Source organism: Agelaius tricolor, unplaced genomic scaffold (genome assembly GCF_023055355.1).
Source record: "Agelaius tricolor isolate 1412-34295 unplaced genomic scaffold, bAgeTri1.0.p SCAF_2, whole genome shotgun sequence".
Classification (NCBI taxonomy): Eukaryota; Metazoa; Chordata; class Aves; order Passeriformes; family Icteridae; genus Agelaius; species Agelaius tricolor.
The window spans coordinates 86,917,695-86,941,699 of NW_027269262.1; the positions used below are offsets into that span (position 1 = coordinate 86,917,695).

The 24,005-nt window shown below is 38.5% G+C and overlaps 1 protein-coding gene across 3 annotated transcripts in view; it reads right to left on the reverse strand.

Annotated features, from left to right (window-relative positions):
• Window positions 1–24,005, reverse strand: part of ASAP1 (ArfGAP with SH3 domain, ankyrin repeat and PH domain 1) — a 113,013-nt gene that overhangs the window by 88,685 nt on the left and 323 nt on the right. For 2 of the 3 annotated variants that reach the window (XM_071421803.1, XM_071421804.1), the window contains exon 1: window positions 23,559–23,811. In XM_071421803.1, coding sequence (XP_071277904.1) covers window positions 23,559–23,684 — 126 coding nt within the window. In that variant the 5' untranslated portion in view covers window positions 23,685–23,811. Of the gene's footprint in view, window positions 1–23,558; window positions 23,812–24,005 lie in introns of those variants that run through there. The other variant, XM_071421802.1, reaches the window with a different exon arrangement.

Sequence of the window (24,005 nt, forward strand, 5' to 3'; positions counted from 1 at the left end):
TTCTGGCACTGATTTCTGAAATTTTCTCCTGGCACTGATTTCTAAAAGCCAAATAACTTGTGCACCTTGTAGTTTCACAGCTGCGTGATACAACAGCTAATCTAAAACCCCAAAAGCAAAGATTCTCCCCCTAGTTTTCACAAGGCAAAACTCTATGCTGGTTCAAATGTTGCAATGAATCCAAACACCTCTCTGTTTGGTAAGAGAACAGCTGATATAAAATTGACATTTCAAATTAAAACAGACTTTTACTAAAACACTTGGAATTTCGGAAAGATTGCAGAGGAAGACACAGTACATAGCATGCTGCATTTTTGACCAAAGAAACTTACACAAACCCTTTATTCAAATGCCAGGCTGTCAAAAACATACAACTATTTGAAATCAACTTCTCCCCTTAATGTCTTATAGAACACAGATGTCTTGGCAAGGTTGGCACAAACAAAAACCTCCAAGCTATTCAACCAGCTGCTTTGATTTTGTTATGCCTGAACAGTCGCATGCTCAGTTGAGACCTCTATTCTGTTTATGCCTTGAGTCAGTATAAAGCTTTTTGCTCTTTATTAGCAGAAGCAGTAGTTTTTAAATTATTTCTTGTGACACAAGGAAACAAAACAACCTCTGCAGAAATGACTCACCAATATTAATAAAAAAAACAAAAACAAGTCTTGAAAAATCAGTAAGTTGTTACCAATGTATGAATGTCTATAGAGCATACAACATAAGTTGGGTTGTTTTGTTTTACAAATCTTAAGATATATAACCAATATACAACATCTTAATAAAAAAATTTAAACTGAACTATTGATACCCCCATGCATGCTCCCAGCCTGGAACAAACCCAGAGTAGCTCAGACCGTGTTTTTACAAGTTTCTATTAACAGCATGTGCAATTGTTGCAGTTACCCAATTTACAGGCCTTTACTGCATCTGCACCATACATCACCAAGGAGAGTATTATGACCAGAAAATACACTTTCCAAATCATCAGCAGTTTCCAAGCAACTCACTTGTCAGGAGAAGCATTACTTTCAAAAAGTACCTAGAGAGACACTAAAACATATATGTACCTTAAAGGTATCTTTTAGGGCTTCCAAAGATGAAACATAATTGCCAGTTTGCAGCCCAATCGATCTAAACTGCTGGTGGAAAGAAATGAAAAACAAGCTGTCCACGATTTTGCTTTGCCTGTAAATAGTATCCTCTGAGCTATCTCAAGTGCTGTCAAGAAGAATAACACATCTGTGTGGTCTTAACACCAGCTAAGTCATCACTGGTTCAGTTACTGCACTACTGAACTAAGAACAGAAACTTTCCCTTAACACTGGCATCAGTAAACATAAGGGAGTAATTTTTAACAGGTCTTGCTACAACTCATTCACCACAAATCACAGCAAATAGGGACTATTTGCAATAATATGTTTCTTAATATACAATTTAACTATTTCCACTGAATTGTGTAACTTATACATTAACGATACCTTTAGAGTATGAGCCATTCTTTTTCAAAGATGATGGTTTTATTACAGTTGTGTTAAGAACAACTGAATGCACCTTATTCTGACAGAAGAACAACAATTACACACAAAAGTAATGGGTTTTTTGGTTTGTTTTTCTCAAATATTCATTCTACACCCTGTTTATACTTGATAAGCAGGTATGGGTTACTGTCTACTGTTATTATAAGTTGGAGGTCAGTTACCACAAAAACTGTAGACCTCATTGTGGCTACACACAATTCAATGCCTGTAATGATACATACTTATCCCATTCAGTACACTGTAGAAAATATGATTGCTGGTGTGTAAAGTCACAGTCTGTGCCATCAAAAAAAGGTAGCTCAGATTCTGCAGAATAACAACTTTAGCAAGCCACAAAAAGGGACAGAAAATTTCACCACATTCTCAGGCAAACACAATTGTTAATCAGCCTGTCAAATACAACATGCTAGTCTGCAAGACACCTTGACCCATATTTGCAGCTGCAAGAAAGAAAGAAAAAAATGAAAACTTCAAGTTTAGAGCTCTCCCTCTTTTCCACCCATGGCTTCAAGGATAAGATTAGTCATACACACAAACACTGCATCAAGGCTGGTTGCGCTTTCTACCAGGTGCAGCAGGAGGTATGATGAAAGAAAGAATTCAGGACAGGCAGTTCTCCAGCTGACTCAGTGGGAGAGGGAGGGGAGAAAAGCTCTAAGTGAATTCAGTTGCAACTTTTTTAAACATCATTCTCCCATTTTTTTCCCTACTTCATTCAGAAACATTTGCACTGTGTGTCGCCATTCACAATCACGATGAATGTTTTAATTTGCACTCCATTTTACCATGGTTGGAGTTGATCGTGATTTTAAGATAACAAAATAGGTGGAATTTTTAATTCCAGCATGTAGCAAGTTACCAAAGACAGGTGTGCTACCAAACACCCAGCTGCCTATTACATCCTTTTGATTATTCAAGGGGTTATCAGAAGCACAAGTTCCCACTTCAGCTGGATGATCCAAGCAGTGAAGTGGTATGACAGGTTAAGAAACTCAGAAATTGTGCCCACACAAATTGAGGATTTTCTGCAGCTGTTGTAATATCCAGAGGGTTTTTGACCCAACATAAGTACCAGTTCACATGATGTGCATCAGAAACTCCTCTACATACTCAGCAACCTGGACATCAGCACCCACTCATTATATCCATTCTGAAACATCTACAGAGGATGCACAGCAGCTCCCAAAAGCACCACATACACTTCCAGACCAAGCCTACCCAAAGTCTGGTTCCCCCAAAATTGTCAAACTTGCTACACATGCAATAACTCTGAAAAACTGATTTAAATGTCTTTAAGTACACTAACAGTCAAACTAGATCTTGGCAAATACTTTCAGGCACTTTGACATTAGAGAGTCTTATGCAAACCATTGCACTATCAGCACTGTGTGCTGATGTCAGGCATGTTTTGATCAATGTTTCACCACTCTATTCTCTAATCCACAGCCATACTTGACAGCTGTTGTTACCACAACTTGGATAAGGATATTCTCAAATTCATCATTAAAATAACTTCTCTGCTAGGTGGTTGTGCTATTTAGTGCATGTGGTTTATGTGGCAAAGTTTCCATAGCTGTGGGCAGGGCAATGAAAATGGGTTGCAAGGTGGCTCCTGTGAGAAGACACCAGAAGCTGCCTTCATGCTGGACAGAGTCAGCTCTTATTCCAAGAAGGACCTGATATATTTGGCAACAATTATTTTTAGGTTCAGTGGCTGCAATTTGCTTTTGATCTCAGGAGTAATTTTTAAAATGAATTTACATTTTAAAATGTAAATTTAAATCCATCTATCATTTAATTCACCATTCATTCAACTTTATCAAGCAAGTTGTAACTTTCATGAATTAGATAAAACTTTTCAGGTATGTGTCTCACAAACCCATTTAGTGAAATGATGTAACAATCAGTAAATGCTATTCAGTACAAAACAGAAGAAGTACACATCTGAAGGGCTAGTGAGAATACCCAGAAGGTTGCAGGTTGTCTCCTCAGACTTCTCTTAGGCAACCTGCAACATCTCAGTGGTATCCCTGGCTGAGAGCAACAACAGGGCTCAGCTGCCGCAATGGTGCCCTGTGACCTGTTCAGGCCAGCCTGGGTCACAACACGATTACAGAGATGGGAATCCAGCTTATTCATCAGCCCTCAAAGAGCAATCCTCCTATCAATCCTGCACAGTAACCTTGGTGCAGGCATCTACTCTGCTCCTGGCCTTAAGCTGAAACCTGCTGGCTTCCTACACAAACCCCACACACGTTTCAGTGCCGTCGTCACATACTCTGACCTTCCGTGCAAGTTCCTTTCTCTATTTCAGTTTCTCTTAATCTGATTAGTTAACACCTGTGACACCTGGCTGTAGTACCAGCTCACCCACATGACTTCAGGCAGAAGTTTACAGTGTGAGGAGTGGAGAGAACTAAATGAAATTGAGACTGAGGAAACAAAACAAAACCAGTTTCCGTTTGCTGTAAGTAATGACTTGCAGAGCATAACTACTCTTTCTCTTCCTAAACAGTATTTTAGTTTAAATATGCCACCAAATGTAAATTTCTGCTAATTTTATGAAGTCATGTCTTAAGACTGTAAATAGTTTCCATTAGACTAAAAAAACAAACACTTATCTAAAATTAACTGAAAAACAAACAAATACTCAGAACATGAAAAGAAAATAAAATTAACATACAATTTACTATCATAAGAAAAATATAAAAAGCAAGCACAGAGCATGACATCAAGACTGTAATATTTTAAGTACTGACTTTAATGACCACATGGGGGATAACCTATCTATTATATGCAACTTTAGTACTAACATGCTGCGAAAAAATATTACAGTCCTTTGTAAAAAACAAACAAAACAAAAAAAACCAAAGACCACTAATACAAAGAAAAAAAACTCAAAACCACATCTTCTCCATTTTCTCTTGTGTAAAATTTAATCCCACAGAAGTCAGATAACAAAATTTTCTAAAGCCTAGGAGGTTATCTGGGGAAGAAAAGCTAAATAAGAAACATCAACAGTTTCAGGAGAAGTACAAAACAGTACAACTGCAGTTTGCAAAGGAAACTAAAAAAGACAAATATTACCTAGCACAGAACTACTCCCTAATGAACATCAAAGACCCCAAAAAACCCCACACTCTGAGTACCTTCAGGCCTCAAAGAAATTCCTAGTTCAATCTAATGATACATTTTTTATCCTGTAAAGTAAAAAAGGAACTAGATGAAGAGAGCCACATGCTGAAGATAATACAAAAGACTATTCCTCCACCCTGCCTGAAGAACTTCATCTCCCTTTCCATCCCTTTTTCTTTTTCACAGAACTTTGTCATTTTGCCCTCCTAACGCAATCCCAGTCGTGAGGCAGACGCCTTGTTTAAAAACTCTCAGCCAAAACATCCAGCCCAGTAAACAAAAATTCTCCTGGAAAAGGAACCACAAATGGCCAATCAACAGGAACAAAAGCAAGGAGAGGCAAGCAATTAATTCTTCAGCAGCAAGAGCCAAGAAGTAGCCACTGCTGTGGCACTGTCCCACTGCGCTGCTCGCTCCCTGCTCCAGGCACACAAGCCTGGTGAGAGGAGCAGGCTGGCGAGGAAGGGCGGCACAAACACCACTCCTGCTGCTCATGCACCGACCCCCGGTTCAAGGGGACTTGTGCAGCACCAGAGGCTCACCTGCCATCTGATTTAGGGAGATGTATTGAAACAAAGAACAAAGAAACTGCTTGGTTAACAAGCCTGGAGGACTTACACCCTTTACTGCTGCCGTGCTGCACAGGTGATCAAAGAAAGCCAAGACAAAACCAAGCCAAAAGGCAACGTGAAAAAAACAAAGTTATCCTTTGCTTTGGCCAACAGTGTAACTAAAAGTGGCTGGCTACACATTTTTAAATCCCGAATTGATCATGTCCACTTGAAGACTGGTAATCCCACCCTTCTCTCTGACCAGCCCTATTCAGGAGTGGGGCAGAGAAGTGACATTCTTCCTGCAGAGAGGCAGAACTTCCTGCCAGCAGTGCCACCTGCACAACCGTGTCACAACTTCTCTTGCAGCACATGCAATAAAGTTTCCATTTCCTGTGCAGGCACTTGTGGTCAATGCAGCCCCAGCAGTGCCGAGCACAGGCTCTGCCCCACAGCAGTGCACTGACCCAGCAATGCACTGGCATAAGGACAGGAGAAGGGGACAAAATCTGCTCTGTGAAGACACATGGGTAACATTGTAAAGAATAAATATTTTTAATTTAACTCATTTAACTAAGCAAGAAAAAAAACTGTAACATTGTGAACCCTACCCCTGATTAATTAGCCCAGTTTTAAGTACTCGATGTTTTTGAAGTAAGCATCTGCCCAGTTCTCAGATAACAACTTCAGACCAGGGTATCCTAATGTTCGCTGACCCACAGAAGTGCTGTCTCATTTTTCACACTGAAAGAAGGAAGTCTCCTGACATTTTGAACATCACCTCACTAGACAAGGACAATGCATGGAAAATATGTTCAGCAATCCCACTTGAATTTAGATGCTCCTGTCTCCAGTGTACTTCTAAGGTAAAATTTTTCTATAAGCATTCCACTCTTGGCCATGTTTTCAGCAAAGGTCAGCTGGCTAAAAGGGTCTTGTTTCCTGAAAACGTACAAACATTTGCACTATTAACCTAAGCTTTTTTGAAAACACAAAAAATTTTGCAAAGTACATTAAAATTATATTTAATATAAGATGGTCTCCTGATGAAACAGTATAAATACATACTTGTATTAAATTAGTACTCAGCTATAATTCTCAGTATTACAGTTTTCCAACAAGGTATGTTGGAGAGCTCCCATTCTCCAACACACAACTTCAGATCTTTGATTATAATGTTTTAAGTAATTGTACCTAAGAAAATGAATGTCTGTCATTTAAAAAATAGAGCTTTTCATAATGGCAAAAGAGCCTGCAAATGAGATTACTAAAAGAAGACATCCTCCAAAAAGATGAAGTCATGGGCAAATAAGGAAATCATAGAAGCACTCTGCAAACTGAATGTAAAAATCACAAACCAGGAGATCTGCAGCAACAATTTTTCTAAATGCTCACAAACCGAAATATTTTTCAAACACATTGAAAGCAAAAAGGTGGTCTTAGTTCTGCTGTGAACCTCCTCTCTCATTCCCACACCTCAAAACAACAAAGAAACTGACAAACATGGGGAGACAGAGAACAAAAATAATGCAAACCATGAGTTTGGTGAAGAGATACCTCAGGATCCAAGTCATTTAATATACTACAGATGCTTTTTGGTGAACAAATAGGTTTGTTAGCAACCTATTTGGTATAGTCTACCTAAATTTTCAACAAGATCTACCAATGCTCAACACCAAAGGTGCTTGATAAAGAAACAACTGGCATGAGATGAGGAAAAGCCATTCCTCCAGAGCAGCAACTGTTTAGAATTAAAGGAAATAGGAATTAACTCCAAAATGTCCATTTTGCCATTCAAGGGAAGTCATCAGGAATCAGTTCTGCCATCTGTGCAGCTCAATGCATCCAACACTGTCTTGAAAGAATGTGGTTAGTAAAGTGACAAAGTTCACTGATGATATAAGATGTTCAAGAAAGAAAAATGAAAACTAGATGTGGAGAGGTCACGTAACTTCTCAAATTCAAACTACCCATTAAGAAAGCAGATGAAAAATAGGTAGGTAAAGGCATAAAGCAATGCACATAAAAAACCATTTTTGTAAATTTACATATATAATGTAAGTCTCTGAAGCATGACCGTGGTAGACAAAATACATGCTGTAGTTTTAAGAGTTTTCTTGAACTATCCTTGAATATTGAGGATACCAAACCACTGAGGACAGAGTAAAAAGCAGCACAAAAGGCATTATTATACCAAGATGGAAGTTCATAGTACATCTGCATTTTTCTCTTTGTATCTCAAAACATTAAAAGAGAGATATAAGAAGGTAATTAGGTTGACCTAAACTATGGAAACACTTCCTAAGGGGGTGGGATTAAATATGTGTATGCTAATGTTCTTCAAGCTCAAAAAGAAGTGATTGATGTAAAGCAAGAGAGGTCTACAGTCTGTAAGAACAGAGGAAATAAACACAAAATGAATAATTATTTTCTCATACTATTAAATGACAAATTAAATCATAAGGAAGCAAGTTTAATTAAAAACTCTGGTTTTTATCTTAAACACCACATAGGTAAGATGTGAAATTTACGTTTGCATGGATGCTAACAAATTCTAATTAATGAGAAGGATATTCAAGACATCTGTGTGTTTAATAGTTTATCATCTTCAGCTCAGGAAATTTCTGAGCAGCAGATTGTTGAAATAGCATCATAGTTAAGTTTTCCTGTTAATGTTCTCCCCAAGACAGATGCTATTGATCAGTGATTGTTAAAGAGCAGGATACAGGCTTAGGAGAACTTGTGATTTGACTCAATGCGGTGGCAATTTCTGGAGAAAAATTTGACAACCCAAACAAGTTTTGAGAATATCTAGAGCAAGTAAAGTTTTTACTGTTTCAATCACAGCACACTTCTCCACCCACAATGTGTGTTTCAATTCCTAACCATTCACTTCTCTCATTATTGCGTTCACATAAGCCAGGGAGTCTCAGAAGCTCTATGTTAATGCAGCTACAAAAATGGATAACAGCATAGAATTAACAGCAGGATGACTTGGACAGAACCAGTACCATTTACAGGGACATACACTGAGTTTCAGAACAAACTACCCACAAAAACAAGATTGACCAAGTTGTGAATAATACATTTATTTCTGCAAAATATAAGCAGCTTTTATTGAAAAGGTTGTTATCTAAGTCTTGTGGAGGTCTTGCTACAAGCACTGAAGCATTTAAGAGCCATCCACATAGACTTTATATCAGTCAACTCTAGGCCCTTCAAGAAGGGACAAGATATACAAGGATGGAAAGCTGGGTGGAAAGTACTATACAAATGTTCTGCTCAAAGTCTGAGCAGAAATTAATAAAATTTCTTTTAAAATACTGCTCAATTTAATTTTAAGTTTAATACTGCTGAAGTTTTGAAACATTGTCTACCCGTTCCTCAGCGGAAATGAAAGTTTTCTGACTCTAACATTTTGGAGGAATACCATGATGCTTCAACTCATTGAGTAATGAACTATACCTGGTCCCTAGCAGATCCTGGAACATGATCATAAACTTTCAGTATCTACCTTTGACTCCACATTTCATCACATAGCTCATCCAATCTTTTTGAAAGCAACATCCAAGACAGCACAACTCATTACATCCATGTATCATATGCACTTGAGGAGCACATCTATTATTTTGCTGTATGCATTTTCACTTTTCTACATAAATTGTCTCTTCAACCAACATAGTGTTGTATTCCATTTTGTTAATTCCATTATTAATAAAAAGAAAAAATGCTTTAAAAACTGCACACAAAGTATGAAGTAGGGCTTCTTCAAACTCAGTTAAAAGCTTCCTAAGAATGGTCAAAATCGTTCTAAAGATTAATCCACAAAATAAAAGCCAATACAAACAAACCCTTTGATTACAGGAAGCCTGTTTGAGACTACAGTGCAGTCAAATAAACCAAAGCTCATGAACCAGTTGAAGATCTTCCCTCTCACTAGTGGGATGCTGGAAATAGAAGCCTTTGAGTACCCCTTCCAGCTCAAACCATTCTATGATTCTATACTATCCTAAACTTACCAACTGTCATTAAGCTTCAGGAGAGAAGAGACATGCCTGGGTCAACTCTGTATGCATCAGCTGAATTCAAATTAAATGTCCATACTGATGAAGAAAGAGCACTGGTTGTCTATATCCTGCATGTGCATTGCTTAGTGGGCCAGAAACCACAGCACAGACACAGAAAAGCAGCAGCTCCACTCAGTTTCATACTGAGGTGTGTGTACATTTTTTGTATTGATGTGGGTGAATTTACCCTGACACACAGAGGGTAAAAAGTAAGGTTAGTACAGAACACAGAAGCCCAGTTGCAGGCTCCATTCACATCTTAATTGTTACCATATGTAAGACACATCCCTAAATGACCATCTGTCTCTACAGACTTCCATTTTAATTTATCCCAGCCCAGCTTCCCAAAAGGCTGTGCTGCTCAGTGAACTGCTTTTTAAAACATTTTCAGTCTACTTTCAATATAAACTTCTAGGCTTGCATATTTTTCCTTCCCATAAAAACTACATGCTACTCAAATCCTGCATTGAAAACAGAAATCTTAAATTTTCTTTTGCCATTTTATGAGAGTCTACTATAACTCAGAATTTTGCAATATGAGTTAATTTACCTGGGGCCCTGTCAAAAACACTAAGATGACCTATCAGAGTTAAGATCTTCCATGAAGGTTAAGTGTCCAGTACATCAGTGTTTTGTAAAGTTTTCTATGGTCAATTAATACATTCAGTTGCCTTCCCATGGAGGCCTCAGTACCCTCTTCATTCAGTTAGGCTACTCAACTTCAAGGTAAGTTCTCAGAAATTAAGAAATTCCAATTACTTGTCATGTGGAAAACACACAACATGATTTTTTGATTACCTCAGAAATTAAATTCATTAACTGGACAGAGACAAATCCACTTCTCTAGCATTCAGCTGACCAAGAGATATAAATTTCTTATTCCTGCAATTGCTTTCACACACAGGAAACAACACTAAGAAGACTTTCAGCATGTATAAGCAATAGTTAAAAATTCACACTATCAAACCCTAGCATTTTATACATTTATCTCATGTACAGATGTTTTTAGAGTGATCTAATCTTTATTTTAAAACTCTCAATCATCGTCAAGCTTTAACTACATTTGTAAATTCTTTCAGCAGAAGCACCATAAACTCCCCAAATGGTGGAATTATTCAGTAGGTTGGTAGAACAGTCCATAATGACTGGGAAGTCCTTCAAACACAGCACTTCACTCACTGACATACAGGAATCACTAACACGACATAGGGTGTTTCTTGCACCTAATAACATTCACTACAGGTGCATCTACTTACTTTTAAAGCCTCAGGCCAAGCTCCAGCTCTCCTCAACTATGAACAAAGTTCAGGTTTTCTTCCTCTACCACAAGATTATAGGTTTGTTTCAAATTAGAGAGTCATACAGCAACTTGATGAGAGAACGATACTCCAAAAGGTCCTGTTGAGTAAGACTAAAGCACAACCTTCTGGTTTAACTTCTGGCACATGGACAAAGGTCCAGGTGCATGTTTACAACAGGCAAAATCACTCTATCAAAAAGGCATCCACCCAGATATCTTTGTACACATTGTACATGTGCTTTCAGCATACTTCAACTACAAGCAAAATGTCATCACTCCACCCAGTAGTTTCTCAGTTTGAGTCATGAACCAATCATTGATTTCATATTAATGCCCAAGTCTGTAATTGTTTCCCAGGTTTATAATACGAACTGTGCTCTGCCCCAGCTACATTGTATTAACTCCTCATTTCCCTTTACTTTTCTCACAGGGAACACACAGGGAGTGTTTCAAAGGAACAGCTGCATTGCTATAAGAACAATCACACTATACCTTGCTCACTGCAGGACAAAAGAGACAGTTCTAATAAGTACTTGTCAATTTTATTGATGAGTTATCTAATGGCATACATTCATCTGGACCCAATGAAGTAGCACCATTACTTGTAGGAACAAGTTATATGTCATGAAGCAATTGAGATCATGACAGAAAAAAATAAGGCAGGACAGCTTCTTTATTGTTACCATCAAAAGGCAGCAATAGAGAACAAAAAGTAAATCAAATCAAATTGAAAAGGAATACACAGAAAGGGAGAAAATTGCTTTGTATGCAACCAGGTTTGGCCTTCCACACAAACATTAAAGCTATGGAAAAATACTCATGATTTTTAAGATTCAAAGAGACATTAATTGCTTTCATATTTACAATATGCACAATATTCACTGATTCATTTTAAAGGAAGCTGCTTTGCTGCAACTTGTTGCCTAATTAAATAGGATGAGAAAAACAGGAAGCTGTACTAAACTGCACATGAGTTCAGCAAATACAGCAGGCTTTGCTAAAGTAAAGCAACACCACTACAGCTGTTTTAACCACAGAAAAAAAAATTTGAAAAACCTGTCCTAGACATGGTGGAAAAAAGCAAGCAAGGAAGCATATGGAGCACTTCAAATGAAATGGGGAGACAGGGAAGGGCAGGAAGCGAATCTGAGGGTTTAAGTCAGCAGCAAAGAGCTTCATTAAACCTGCAAACTGTCAGCAAAGAAAAAAGGGCATTTCTTCTCATGTTTTCTCTGCCAGTTTAAACAAGGTCTCCTTCCAAGCACTTCCTGTGAAAGCTTGGCAAAAAAACTGCCACCAGAGGATTATAAACATTTTTAAAAAGGAGGATTTAGAGAGATCTAGCATCTCTTTCCTTATAACTGTACTAGTGAGCAGACAATATTTGGGCACTTGGGCTTCTGCAAGTGACCCCACCCCAAAAGATTTTACTTCTCTGTATGCTTGAATCACATCACTTAAGGAATACAATTTTTTCCAAATCTGTGAGCAGACAGTTCTGGTATCATAACAGTGAAAAATAATTTAAGTAGGTCTTAACATCAAAGAGTCTCTTTAGGCTTCTTTCATCCCTCCCTGAAAGAGACTAGAGGTGGGGGAAGAAAAACCACAACCAAACAAAGGGGCAACAAAAAGAAAAAAAAACCACCACAAAACTTCCCCTAAAAATTATACCATTTTAAGTGCTGCAGCCATGACAACATACTAGAAAACTAAAATATATATATATATCCATCTGCCTTGCAAAAGAATCAAAACTTTTTTTTTTTGCCCAAGTAGCTTTCCCCAAATCAAATAATAAAAGTTTAATTTTGGCAAGGTCTCATATGAAGAACAATTTGCAAAAGAAATCAAAGCATCATTTATAAGGTTTGGAAAATGCAGTGTGTAAGACCAGTTTTACAGTAAAAACAAACAGCTTTGTCAAAACATTTAAGGCAACTTCATTCAACTTTCTATTTCTAGTTAGCTATAAATTCTTGTCTGCTATAAACTCATTGTCTGTTTTAATACATTTCAACTTCATGACTAACACAGATAATATAAATTTCCAAGATAAGAGATTGAACAGCAGACATAGTCAGGATATCCCACTTGCATTGTCATAGCATCATCACTCTTCATTTAACAATTTTCCCCATAATTTTGACAGTTAGTGAGGCAAGAAAAATACAAAGCCAAAACACAACCAACAGCACCTGTGTAGGTTAGATTTAAGCTACCTCCTTAAGAATTCTTAGTTAAAAGTCATCCATTCCCACTGATTTCACAAACACCATTGCCATTGTACGTTACATTATTAACAGCACCAGGATGGACCATCATGGTCCTGCTTACTTACAACGTGGCACAGTGTGGCACAATTTTCACACTCTGTTATACTCATCCTGGCATCATTTAACTTTATTAAAATTCAACACTTTCATAAACTGACAATTAACAAACAGTTTTTGAAGGTTGTAAACAGGCACACTCTGTCATCACTGAACAGAAGCATCCTAAGTTGCTTTTAACATCACCATTACATTTTTCTAACAGCTGTCTTCATTTCCTCACTACACACTGTACAGAACAGCTCAACTTCTTTCATTGTGTGGTACTTTCAAGCCTATGACACTGACATGTAGAAGTATTAATTAGAATGGGTTTGTTTGTTTGTTTTGCATGAGCATGTAGTTTGATTGTCATGTGGTTTTTATGTCACCAGCCTTGACTTCTGTAAGGCCTAGGATATGGTCACACACAACATCCTTGTCACTCATTAGGGAGAGACAGGTTTGATGGATACAGGTTGGATGACAAGGAATTGGCTCAATGACCACATCCAAAGTGTTTGAATCAATGGCTCCACTTCCTGCGCCTGGGTCCAGGTAATCCCCTCTATCAAAAGGCTGGGGGATGAATGGATTGAGAGAAGCAGTTTCAAGAAAGCCTTGTGGATTCTGATTGCCAAAAAAAAAAAAAAATAAAATAAAAATCAGACATGAGCCAGCAATGTGCAGTTGCCAGTTGTACCCTTGGCTGCACCAAGTAAAGCGTGGCCAGCAGGCTGAGGGAGGTGAGGTCCCTCCTGTAGTGCTGTGTCCAATTCTGGGTCCCCAACATAAGAGGGACATGGGTCTGCTGGAGCAAGTCCAGAGGAGAGTCACAAAGATGATCAGAGGGCTGGAGCACTCTCCTATCAAAGCAATCTGAGGGCACTGGGCTTGTTAAGTCTGGAGAAGAGAAGGCTCCAGGGGAACGTTATAGCACCTTCCAGTACCTATAGGAGGCTACAACAGAGCTGGAAAGAGACTTTTTCCAACAAGAGCATGTAGTGATAAGACAAGGGGGAATGGCTTCAAACTGAAATACAGTAGGTTTAGATTAGCCATTAGGAAAAAATTCCCTATATTCAATGATTTTAGAAAATGAGGTTTTTAAAACCTAATCAAAATAGGATATCTAAATCCTAGTGTAGTCTCACAACAAGACAGAACTCTCCCAACAAACAAAACCTGCTATATTTTATTCTTTCCTGCCTCCCCCATCCCTAGTAAATCTTTTCTGTAGCACTTCAGAAAAACTAAGTTTTATATTAAGGACATTTCTTTAGGTATATTTCCCTCTTTAGTCCAAAATTCTTGCTTTGAGAATAAAAAAATCAGAAGATAATTTACCTGAAAAGTAAAATATATTACAAGAAGAAAGGAAATTATTATAATAAATTCAAGGTGGGACCTCTAGAATTCAAAATTCAAATCGCCTTCCTACAAAGAAAAGTTAATAATAAAAATTAACCCAGCAGAGACATAGTTCAGCTCTAATATAGTTATAACTTTACAGAATAAATTAGCTTTCTAGAAGTACAGATTGGTCATTTAAAAAGAATCACATAATTTTCCAACATTCGATAACTACTCAAACTATTCCTAAAAATCACACAAAGCCCCAACTTTGATAACTTTTTAACTACACTTTTGCAGAGATGTGAGTAGTATCCCATTTTCTCTATTAAAGTAGTCTCCCACTGAAAGAAAAAAATATCAATTTTCTTACACTGGTTTTTTTATTAGGTTTAAATGTGCTGTTTTTCCAAGAATAAGCTCACTGTAAACTCCTACCTGAAAACACAAAAACACATTCATGAAACTAAACAACCACTTTACTTTGCCTCCTTATGTTCTAAAAGATTAAATCATGCAGTCCAAACAATTTTAAGGAGCCTACTTCTACAGTCAAGTGGAGTTTTGAATGTCTCTGAGGACAAGAGGTTTCACATTCTCTCTGAGCACTTGTTCACCAGACTCATGGTTCAAAACAAACAAGCCCCCAAAATAATAATAATAATAGAAAACCACAAATACACCCCCTCAAAACCTTCTCAAAAGTAATCAGAATTTCTACTCTATCAGTTTTCTGCCTTTACATATACTACATACTTGGAGAAATCAATATGACCTTCCCTTAGTCTCTTGTCTAAGGCTGAAGAAGTCTAGTTTTCCCTCATTAAGTGATGTGCTCTAGGCCCTTAATCACCTTGGTGATCCTCACCTGGACTTGTGGCAGTCGGTAATTTCTTTCATGTATTGGTGAACCTCAAACACAGTACTTTAGATGTGGTCTCACAGTTCCTGACAGGGGGGAAGAATCACTATTTTCTAGCTGTAACTTGACTAACACAGCCCAGTACGTGGCTGGCCTTTGTCACTGTGAACCCACACTCAACAGCTCATGCACCTGAGTCCAAAGTTCTTCCTCAGAAAACTGTCCTCTGGCCAGCCTGTACTGCTGCACATGGCAGCTCCATCCATCCTGGGGCAGGATTTCATATTTCTCTTCAATGAGTCACACAAGGCTCCTTCTGTATCAGGCCACTTCTCCAGGTCCCACTGAAGGGTGACTGCTGCCAGCAGATTGAACAACTTGGTATGGTCCAAATAAACTTGATGAGATCACACTCAAGCCCACCATCCACCCAATTAAAAGACACCAAATGGCTCTAATCCCAAAACTGATCCTGGAAGGCACTGGTGCCACTTGCAACCGGATGCCAGCTGGACTTTGCTTCATTGATCCCCCTACTCTGGCTTGGCCACCCAGCCCATGTCCCACCCACCCTGCAGATCCCTTACCTGCTCCATCTCTCACCAGCTGGGACAGAAGGCTCCCACAGCACACCATGCCTAAGGTCTGACAGTCCTACAGACTCTTGTTTAGCAGGAAGTTACCTCCAGTACCATACTGATTTTTAGCTCTTAAGCAAGAGAAAACCAAGAAATTAAAATACTCTACTGGCATTGAAAGTTTCTATTTCTGCATCAGAAAGAGTTTTATATTTCTTCTGTTAAGAAATGTTACAAGAAGGATAAAACAAGAAAGGTCAAGATAGAGGTGGCTATTTAGAAGAAAGAAAAAGCATACACTTTCCAGCTTAACCACAGCAACAGCACAACTTCAGGCCTCTCTTTTCATCACTGACTAAGAGACAAGAAGGCCACGTGCACCCACATGCACATCTACGTGTGTAAAGGGGGAAATGAAATCCTTACATTTTGTTGCTTTTTCACGGGATCATTAAAGGATCCATAATCACCACAATCAAGCCCACTGCACTCCAAAATCTTACTTGTCACGATGCTTATACAAAAGCTCAGCATTAGCCCACTGATAGAGATATTTACAAGCCATTACATATAGCTATAGATAAATAACACAGATCAACACTCTCTCTTTAGAAATATAAAATAACTGTTTGTTGCACTTCTCAGCAGGGAGTGGACTTCAGCTGCACTCCTTCAGGAAAGGAAACTCATGCCATTATCTCAGGGGGTTTCCTTTCTACTCACCAGTAAAATTTAGACCTCTTGGCCAGTATCAAACAAACCTGGCTGAACAGTCTCTAAGAGAAGTACCAAAATATGCTACTAACTGGACTCTGAAAAGTTTTCCATGAGATATAAAAACACTATTAGTTGAGAGCCCTTTTTTTAGAATATGGTTATACTGTCTACCTTTGCACTTAAACAATACTGATAATTAGCATTCTCAGCTTGATTCTGCCTAATGGTTTTATTGCAAGGCACTATTCCATTCAAAATGAGATGCTATGATCTTTCTTACAATTATCCTCTGTAAATTTGCTTCACATCTGCTGTTTAAAAGTATTAAAAGCCATCTTTATTCATATTGTTACAAATCACAAAGACAGTTATGAAAATTGAGTTTTACTCTTTGTACTAAGAAACATACTGGAAATTAAATCAACCAATCTCATTCTGTTCTGAATCATTCATGTGCAGTCCTTCAGTGACACCCTGCTGAAATACAAACATGGCTTTGTGGGTTGTTTCCCCCTCTCTGTTTTCTTCAAAGTACTTTTTCATTGCTCTTTAACTACGGAAGGTGTCTCCACAGGACTCAAACCTAAAGATTAAACTCAGCTTTAAGTTGTGTCACTTTAAGTGTCTCCCCTCCATCAGGGCCAAGTTCCCATGACTACATGGTACACACTCTGTCAGGGTTTATCTGCACAGCATACTGAACAGAGTGCACCAAAGAGCACTTTCACAGCTTCCTAACTGATGAGTAAACATGAAGAAGATTGTTGGGAGTTCAAAACAAGAAGCAGTACTTCTCAAAAAAACATATGAGGTACCAAATGCACTAAGTACTTTCATAAATATGCCTAAAATGAATACAAATTCTCAAAAGGCAAAGCTAATTCATCGTCCATGACTGAAACTTTGAGCTACTAGCGAGCGTTTCTTATTTTTCCTAACATCAGTCACATTTAAGTATAAGGAGATTGCCTGCTTATTACAGACAAATGCTTTGACTGCTATCAAATGAAGGGTAAAACTGATTACACACTAAATGAATAAATACTGTAGCATGCAAATATAAAAGCATCCTCAGCTGCATTTTAAATACAATACACTGCTGTCAACTCCATCTGTATCACATTTTCAGTACTGTGATTGGGAGCCACCCATGTGCTCCCACTGTGGCCTCTGCATTTCAGAATGCTCACATGCCCATCTTTACATCTCTGCTGCAATTTGTCATTCAATGCAAAGCAGCAACAATTATCCTGAGTTTTATTACCTACACAAATAAATTTTTCTAATCCGTTATTTTTAGGATGGTTTGCTATCAAAAGCATATTTCCTCAAAAACTGAAGGTTGCTTGTGGTCTGTTACATAAAAAACCAGCTCTGAAGTACAAAGCTCTCTATGATGCAAGACTGCTTCTAACTGCCATAAGTAATAATTTACAAGATTAGGAAAAGCTGAGTTTGGATGCTGTTGGAGCTCCCTGGATTCACCCCCTAAAAATAAAAATATATTTTAATTTAAAAATGGAGAAATGCAAAGAATAGAATGTTCTAATGTATTTGTTGCAATTATATAGAAGTGATGCTTCAAAAGAAATTAAGTGACAGAAATTTTTTCTATTATTTATTTCTCTTGACACACACAAAATAGATCCTACTCATCACAGCCCAGGGTAATGAACAAAGTCTATGCAGAATACCAGCAAAAGTTGAATCAGAATGGAAATGCTCCTGTTCTCATGCATGGTTTCACCTGCCTCCCTTGATAGAACACTTTGTCACTGGAAAAGGATCTTGGGGTGGAAAAGTGTATGGAATCACCACAGAAGATCTGATGTTATAGCAGTCTCAGAGCTATACAAGTTTCAACAAAATTATAAGGAGGAAAAATGCTGTCTCCTCATCCTCATGCCAAAAGTCCCTTCTCACAGCAGAATAAGAAATAAATGCATAAACTGAAGCCCACAGGGAAAGCTACATATGGGAAACTGTGAAAATGATTCATACACAACACATTTTGAAATAAATTTTTTTAAAAAGGCAAAGCAAAAAAAGCAACAACCCCATACTTTCCCCTTTCCCATCTCTAATCTTAGAGATGTGTCCATGACATGAAGAAGAACATGAGAAATCTCCTTTCAAGCTATGTTAGATTACACCAGACTTGCACCAAGAACAACAAAATGTGTATGAAGCTGAGCAGCAGCCAGACAGTCATTCTTTTAGTGATGTATATGCACACATCTGTTGTGGGACCAGCCTAGACTGACAGACTGCTGTGCGCAGGCAGATCAGCACAGTGAGAAACAAAATGAGCAACAATCATTGCAGGAATAATGTTGGTTTGGGTTTTTTGTAATTAAAAACCAAAACATAACAAAACCAAAACCAAAACCTGAAAGCAAATGCAAACGTATCTGCAGCCAATCTAATTGTCAGAAAACTAATTTTGAGTTTTCAGCTTCTCACTCAAGTGGAAAAGAAAGGAAGAAATAACATTAATCATTTAAGATGTTCAAGTGTTACAGAACTACAACAGTGAAACAGACATTAAACTGCAAAATCAGCGTCATCCCAACTGAAGCTATTCTTTATTTTATCATCAGCTTCTAGCTGTCCCTTCATATCTACCAGCCTGACTAAAGAGAATTTAAATATTTAAGCTTAATCTCTGTCTCCAGACAGTCCTGCACAACATCTGCTACTTTAAGAGAAAGACTCAGAACTGCCTGGTCATGATAACTGAGCTATCCCTTGAGTGCAAAGATGTCCTTTCAGCTGGAGCTGGGACACAGCAGAATGATAATCAAGACAGTCTTGTGGTGATCCCACATGTGCACTACTTATTCTCAGAACAGATGTCATCATTCTCTAAAAATTCCAGCTAGCTCACAAAGTAATATTAACTCAGTGATTAAAATCAACTTTTCAAAATCTATTTGAGTAATACAAATCATGGAGCTTCTGTGGATATAAAAGCATGTCTGGTCAAAACAAAGCAGAGGCTGTATTTTAAGAGACTGTATCAGTGATCTGTCTGTATTTACCATTTAGGCTTTTTACTTTAAAAAAGTAATTAGCCATCCATTTATATATGCAATAATTCCCTCTTCATATGATCATTACAGATTCATATAATGGTTTGGGTCAGAAGAGACCTTAAAGAGCATCAAGTTCCACCCCTGCCATGGGCAGGGACACCTTCCACTGGACCACGCTGCTCAAGGTCCCATCCAGCCTGGCCTTGAACACTTCCAGGGATGGGGCACTCACAGCTCCTCTGGGCAGCCTGTTCCAGTGTCTCACCACTCTTACAGTAAAGAATTTCTTCCCTATATCTAATTCAGTTTAAAGCCATTCCCTCCTTCCTGACACTCCACACCCTTGTAAAATGTCCCTCTCCAACTCTCTTGCAACCACCTATAGGCCCTGGGAGGCTGCTCTAAGGTCTGCCCAGAGCCTTCTCTTCTACAAGCTGAAAACTCCAACTCTCTCAGCCTTTCTAAAGAGCAAAGGTGTTGCATTCTAAAAGAAACCTCCCACCTGCATGCAGAAATATGTTAAAAATACATTTTTTTACATGAATGTCAGATTATGCTGAAGAAATCAACAGAAAGGAGTACAGATTGCAAATTCTCTCAAATTTGACCTATAGTACAATATAATGGTTGTTTCTCTCTTTATGAGTTTGAGAAAAAACCCTATTATTTTAGCAATAGAATGAACTTGAAAATGTGTGTTTACTTGGAGGCAATTACACAACACTCATGCTCTAAAAAAAATATATTATAAAACAATCTTGCAGCTCTTGTTAATTACTGTTAAAGAGGCCTAAGCCTGGCTAGAAATATGGCAGGGTCTTTTTTTTTTATTTTGGTGTGTCTGGATGATAAAAATCAAATCTTGGTCTCTTGAAAGGAGAGAAAATCTTCATAAATTTCAGTAGTTTTAAACAATGTAGCATGAAATTTTCCTATTCAATAAACTGCTATAGAGTAGCATGTTCTTTCAACTGTCTTTGATTAATATTATGACAGATTTAAATAAAGTTTGGGTGGAAGATTTTCTTTTGTTTTGTCTTTTATTTAAATTAGTTGAGAACAGAGAAGTCCTTTGGAGGAGCTCTTCCATGGTTCTCATTTTGTGAGGTATGTCTTTGTGCTTTGTTAGGCCTTCCACTGAAAACTTATTGAATGCAAACTCAACAGAATCAGTAAACATGTCTGCTCTGATTTTTCAGTTGAAACTTGTTCCAAAATTGCATATGACTGGATGCAAAATCTCCTCTGAAAATGATTTATATACGAAAAAGAGTGGTAACTAGGAGATAATATGTAGCAATTCACTCAGCTGAACACACTGCCCCTCTACTGATGGACAAGCAAGTGAGAAAATCAGCAAATGAGTCCATCACCTCTTATTATTTCAGAAAACTTGTTAGTTGTGATGCAGGAACAGTAAGTTGAACAATTTTTTAGTAACTTCACAGAACCAGGTAAAGGCATCCACACAAAACCACTTCTTTTTCGTCACATTCTTTATGAAAAGGTTTTTCTTATCTAGCTACTGATCTGAGCTACAGCAGGAACTACAATGGACTCAGAGGCTGGGAAACAGAGCTAACTTTCATGAAATCTATTTAATTTCCCTTGCATTTCTGTTCAGAAAATAGTTCCAGTTTGCAACACTGCTTAAAATAAAGAAAATAATTAGTTAATCCACAAACTAGCTTATGGTCGCAGAGGTAGGTGCAGGTTGTGCTGAATTAAATTAGCAGTAAAATAACCTCAGATCCTTCAGGCAGCAGCGCCATAACAGCACGGAGCCTGACACTGCCTGCAAAAGCCCAGAGAGAGCTCCAGCCCAGATGCAACATTCAGTGAAAAATCAAACAGCTGCAAGGATGGAACCATCCCCTTTGCCTTAACACAGCAGGCTCACCACTGAAGTTCAGGAGCTGCTTGAGGAGTTCTTAGGTCACTCACAACACATCAACAACAGCAGCAGGAGCTACAGAACACCCACTTCAACCATTGGTTTTAATCCCGTGTTTCACAGAACTCACTGCTTTAGGTAAGCAGGTGTAGAGAAACCAACCCAGCTTGAAAGCAGCAGCAGTAAAACTGTGTCTTCACTGTAATTGTAGCTCGCATGCACAAAGACTCCAAAGGAGCCTTTTGCTAGCCACATCCTGACTGTATTTCCCCATGCAAATTATTAACTATAAATTTGGGAGAGTTGCAGATTTTTTGCACATGTTACAGTAGAGCCTGTTTAAATCTTGTTTCCCACCAAATAAAGCTTTTTTGTATTTACAGATAATAAAAAAATAATGCAAAACAAGTCCAGTTTAAACTGCAATCAGTTCAAATAGGGCACATAAAACAGTTATACAAACAAAAGAAATTCAAAGAAGAGCAACACAAGCAACAGAAGTACCCACCATTCTTTATTCCTCGATTTATTGTCAAATCTGACATAAAAACTTCAAAAATACACACAGTCCACACAAATAGTGAAGAACACTGTGTATTTATCTTCTACATTTTGTTTCTCTTTGGAAAGGCATTATCACATTCAGCCTGTACCGATGTATCTCCCAAACCATGAAAGCATTGCACTGTATTCTTACCCTAGAAGTAAGTCACCAGTGATGACAAAATATGTATTATTTAACTCTGTGCATGCTGTCAAGTGTATTAATAAGCATATCAATGTCTGTACCTATTTCACATAGTTAAGAACAGGGGGCAGCAATTCTGTCGAACACTAACCTAACAGGTTGATTCTTGAGAAATTTATCATGGCTTAGTTACAAGAGAAAAGAAAAACCAAACCAGTTACAGTTATGAAAAAGTTACAGATGTTAATCTAGGTTACATAATAAAAAGAAAATAGATAATTCTAAATGTGAACTTACAATCACTCTCGTCAGTTGCCCCAGACAATAGCACTGTTACAGTTTTGAACATAGACAGTTTTTATATTAAAACTTCAGCTGATCTGAATCGTGTGGCATTATATTTCCATACCCAAGACTATCAAGCAAAAACCATAATTAAATAATTAATACTCTTTCCTTGCATACCAAATGTTTTGCTCATGCCAACACATTCAGCAGAAGTAAAAGACTCTATTAAATCCATCTCCTAGATACGCGCTGGCTCCTGAAGAATCGACAAATACTTGATGAACTAAGTGTATAATCCAAAATAACAACTAACTGCAACCTCTGCAACAATAGCAAAAATCTGTCTTCTTTCAGTGTCATCATGCTTGGACCTTCAAGCAAGCAAAAGGCAAGAGAAGAGCGGTACACTGTCTTCTTTTAAAGTCATTTGGAAGACATTTCCTCATAACCACTGACCTAGTCCATAGGAAATCACTCTGAAACATCAAATAGGAAGCAGTGGACTGATATTCCTTGGAAACCAGCTCTGGAAGTTTACCCATTTTCATGGTCCTATTTCTTGACAGCAGAGCAGGGTGAACATTTAAATGACGCTCATAACAAGCATGAAAAAACCCCAGCACTGAGGCTTCAAGGTTGAAGTGCTGAGACCGTATATAATCTCTTCTGCTGCATTATTTTGCTCCTCTCCTTCCACCAATTCTGTTTTCATATTATTTCCCTCTCTTCACATTCATCTCTTCATCCTTACCTCATTTCTTAAACCAAGTCTCCCTTGGCAGATTTCTGCAGTCAGAGTTCTGTGCTTACTTGATGTAATGAGTGGCTGGGGAAAACCTCTACTAATGCTCTCAAACAAAACTCACCCTTCATCTTCCCTCTGAAAATCCCAACATTCACGCATTTTTTTCTACTGCAACAACTGACAACACTGAAAACACCAAGAAGTACCACAGCAACATTTAAGTTCAGACAACTGCTTTACGCACTAATCTTTGAGACGCCAGAGCAGGAAAGCTTTCTGTAACTAGCTCAACACAAGGGCAAAGTCCCACAATTAAAAGCCCAGATTACATGCATACCAACGCCTCTGGCTCCTGTGGATTTGGGCGGGTGGTGCTGCCCCGTCCCTGATGCTCTCTCAAAGGCATGCAGAGAAAGAAATTAATGAAATGGAACAAAAAAGAGGGAAAATGATAAAAAGCAGGGGATAGGGAGTGGGGTGTGGACGATTTACCTCTTCCAGCAGCGTGACCGTGTTCCTGCAGTTCTGCAAGCGGGTGGTGAAGCTGGAGGTGGTCGGGGAGTTGTAATCCTCTGTGGTCTCGGCGATGAACTCCGACACGGTGATCTGGTCCGGCATGATCCTGCCCCACCGGTAAAGCCCAGGAGAAGCCGGGCACACAGATCCGGAGAGAGAAGAAGCCAAGTTTCGAGGGGAAAGGTGGGGGAAAAAAATAAGAAAACGAAAAAAAAAAAAAAAAAAAAAAAAGGAGAGGGAAGAAGATGTTAACAGCCAGCAGAGACCCGCAGCATCAAAGCACCGGAGCCGCAGAGGGAGGCTGAAGCTTCGCCCTCTACATCCAGCCTCTCCCCGGCCGCCCCCTCCTCCTCCGGGCAGGAGGTGAAGGGGGAGAGGCCCCCGCACGGCGCCCCTCGCTCGGCCCCGCCGGTGGGGAGCGCT